Genomic DNA, 3,180 nt, shown 5'->3' with positions numbered 1-3,180 from the left:
GGGGAGGCCCGATGATCAGTTGAAGGGCGCTAATTCGCAAAATATAGTGATATTTTATGGTGATATATTTTAGATGATTTTCAATTACTTGAACGTAATTTTTTGGGGGCGACTTGGGGGCGCGAGTAATTTTGATGGGGCGTGCTCCCCCGCGCCCTCCCCTATACGCCACTGGATCATGCCGCTGATGATGCTTCCTTAGATACGCCACTGAGTATGCAGACTATATGGAGCCCTCGACCATTAAACAATTAATGAAAATATGAATTTAATTAACAAACACATTTGCAACAATTTGCATGCCACCTGACATCGCTTTTAGACACGGGTCACTGAGGTTAGGTCCGACGAATTAAACAAATGATGTAATTACCCAAATGATAGGAAATTACCCATATGCTTATTATACCCAAATGATACGGAAGTACCCAAATGATATACGGTTCGGTATTAATTCATTATTCATAAGGTTCGCACTCATTAAAAAGTGTTCTTCTGTTGCTTCATTGAAAAAAATTACTGAAAACTCACCTTTTCCATCATTAGCGTGCAAAGCGCCTTTGATATTGTACCTCAGTCGTTTAATTGACGCTTTATAAATTCTTATATTATTATTATTATTATTATTATTGTTATTATTAATATTTCATAACACTCGCTTACCCACCAAAAGTCACTATTCATGATTTAAAAAAAGTTCACTTGTCAAGTTTTATCAAAGGCGGCACAATTGGCTCGGTAGTAGCTAATTAATGGTTCATATTAACAGCCTGCTGTTCATAAATGGTTCACTTTTATTAATTAAGAAGTGGTTTCGAGCCACACACGATCGTACACTAAAACTTATTTTCTATACAATCGCTGTACGCTACCGCCTACAGCTTTCGGTGGTGCTGATTGGTCGGTCGAATCGGGAAGCATTTACTTTTGAATCGGGATTTGCTAAGCAATATTGCTCTGAAAACACTATAACGAACGTGTAGTGATTTTAAGGAAACCAGACGTAATATTCATAATTAATAAGCGAATTTTTTTTTCTATTATAATTAGCGAACCTGTTTTTAAGTTTGACTAGTGTTTGTTTTCCTAGTTTCTAGCGAACCCTTAATGACTAGCGAACTTTTTAAAATCCTTATTAACGAACCTATATGAATGAAGAGCTTATTATCTATAGTCAACTTTTAAAACATATCCTATTATAACGTATATGATTTATTTGTTATAAAACGCTTTGAATAACCCCCCCCCCCCCCCACGACGTATACAGTAAACTCCCTCTCTGGAAACTCGCATTTGAAATAAACACCTTTCTCGAATAAAGGCCCCGGATCGTTCATTTTTATTCCTTGAATAAACTCCGCCCTAATTGACTGTAAATAAATCTAATGAAAGCAAAATTTTCTCAATACATTGTATTAATATTCTGCTTCAGTAGAATTACGTTTTTTCTAACCTGGTTGGAATCGATAAATCTTTATGATCACGCAATAACAACTAACAAACCTTGTGATCAATATACCCTAACACAATAAGTGAACGCTCCTTTGTTCCCTGGAGAGAATTCTTAATTTAAAAGGAGCAATACACCAACTATTATTTTTGCAGATCATTATTTACAGTTAGGCATATAGGCCTACTACAATTATGTATGTATTTATATATATACTGTCTCTTATACACATCTAGATGTGTATAAGAGACAGGTATACTGTAGTAGTAGTAATTCCAAATATTTACAGCATTCATTTTGAAACTAGAGCCTTGCAGACGCCAACGTTCCTATGCATTTTATGTCGAATTCCTGGATCCGCCACTAGCTACTATACTGTAGTTCACCGCGAGAAAAAAAACAGAAGGCTTTGCCATACATACCGGAAGTAACAGCGAACATGTCGGGCTTAATGCAGCATTTTTCCTGACCTCTACAAATAACCGCCCAACAGAGGACTACGAAACACGCCGAATGAAAACGCATCATTCTGATCAATTGAATTCTGTCCTATCTAACTGCGGTATCAAATATCTGACTGGTGTGTTCTGCTGTGATGAACGAGCCTATATTTATACTTTCATGCTTCACTGAGCGATTCTCATGTGATGAAATCATGTGATTGAAGCCGTGGCGGAGCTTAGTGATGTTTGTTTACATTACATCATGCATAAAAAGAAATAAAAAAGCAGTACCCTGTGAAACTGTAAAAAATCTTGTTCCGGTAGAGTTAATCTCACCGTAGGTATATCACGATCACCTCATGTGATAGTCCTAGCCTAATCTCAATTGACCGCAACGTCAATCAAAGAAATACTGTACATTGAGATTACCAAAATTTATTACCAGAATTGAGACGTTATGAATTTAGGAGATTGGAATTGGTACAACAATGTTGGAAAATTTATATAGCCTATAGTATTGTTCATTACCGTATATACCCCTTCCCCATTGAATCCGCCACTGATACCAGTAGTGTAGTAGTAGTCTAAAGCAGGACTTTATAAATAATGTGTTCACCGAACGAAAAATTATTCTTAAAAAATGCATTAATCAATCAATCAATCAATCAATCGAAGAATTTAATAGCGGTAATTATCCACGGTACGGCAGAATGCAATGTTCAATATATGGCGCTATAACAATAGCATTTCCAAGTACATTAACTACTTAATTAACAATCAAGCGCGAATCCAGTAGGGGCACGGGTGCGCACGGTGGCATTGTCCCCTCACATTTTGCCACTAAATTTTTAAAATTTCAATGCACAATGGTTATATATTCTCTCACTTATCTGTTCTAAAACTGCTGTGACCACCCCCTCCCACCGCCCCGTTTGAAAAATTCCGGATCCGGCCTGACAATGCTTGTAAGATTATGAAAACCTAAAACACAAAATTATTACGTGTGTGACAAAAATCTTAATGAGATGGAGAAGAGATAAGATTTTAACATTTTTGTTACGACTCAGACAGAAGCTGAGGTCTTGATCTCAAGAGGAAGAGTGGAGGTGATTCTCCATTACTACCACATGATTTACTACTTATTATTCATTGCGTATGATGCAATATTTTGAAAGAGAATTAACGTGTCCTAATAGAATTAATCAAGGCTACTACAGGTTTCTCGGTATCATGTGATTTATATTATAGGCCTGTATGTACGATGTATATAATATAAACAAAATGGAT

General features: G+C 36.3%; 1 protein-coding gene across 2 annotated transcripts in view; it reads right to left on the bottom strand.

Annotated features, from left to right (window-relative positions):
* Nucleotides 1-2,050, bottom strand: part of LOC117121314 (ependymin-related protein 1-like) — an 8,754-nt gene extending 6,704 nt beyond the window's left edge. Inside the window, exon 1 of one of the 2 annotated variants that reach the window (XM_033266461.1) lies at nt 1,873-2,050. In XM_033266461.1, the coding sequence (XP_033122352.1) occupies nt 1,873-1,978 (106 nt within the window). In that variant the 5' untranslated portion in view covers nt 1,979-2,050. The remainder of the gene's footprint in view (nt 1-1,872) is intronic. The other variant, XM_033266460.1, reaches the window with a different exon arrangement.
* Between the last annotated feature and the right edge of the window lie 1,130 nt (nt 2,051-3,180).

Source organism: Anneissia japonica, unplaced genomic scaffold (assembly GCF_011630105.1).
Source record: "Anneissia japonica isolate Jap-2015-1 unplaced genomic scaffold, ASM1163010v1 scaffold131_len961581_cov171, whole genome shotgun sequence".
NCBI classification, from domain to species: Eukaryota; Metazoa; Echinodermata; class Crinoidea; order Comatulida; family Comatulidae; genus Anneissia; species Anneissia japonica.
Note: the sequence above shows the minus strand (reverse complement) of the source record. Positions and strands in the feature narration are given on the sequence as shown.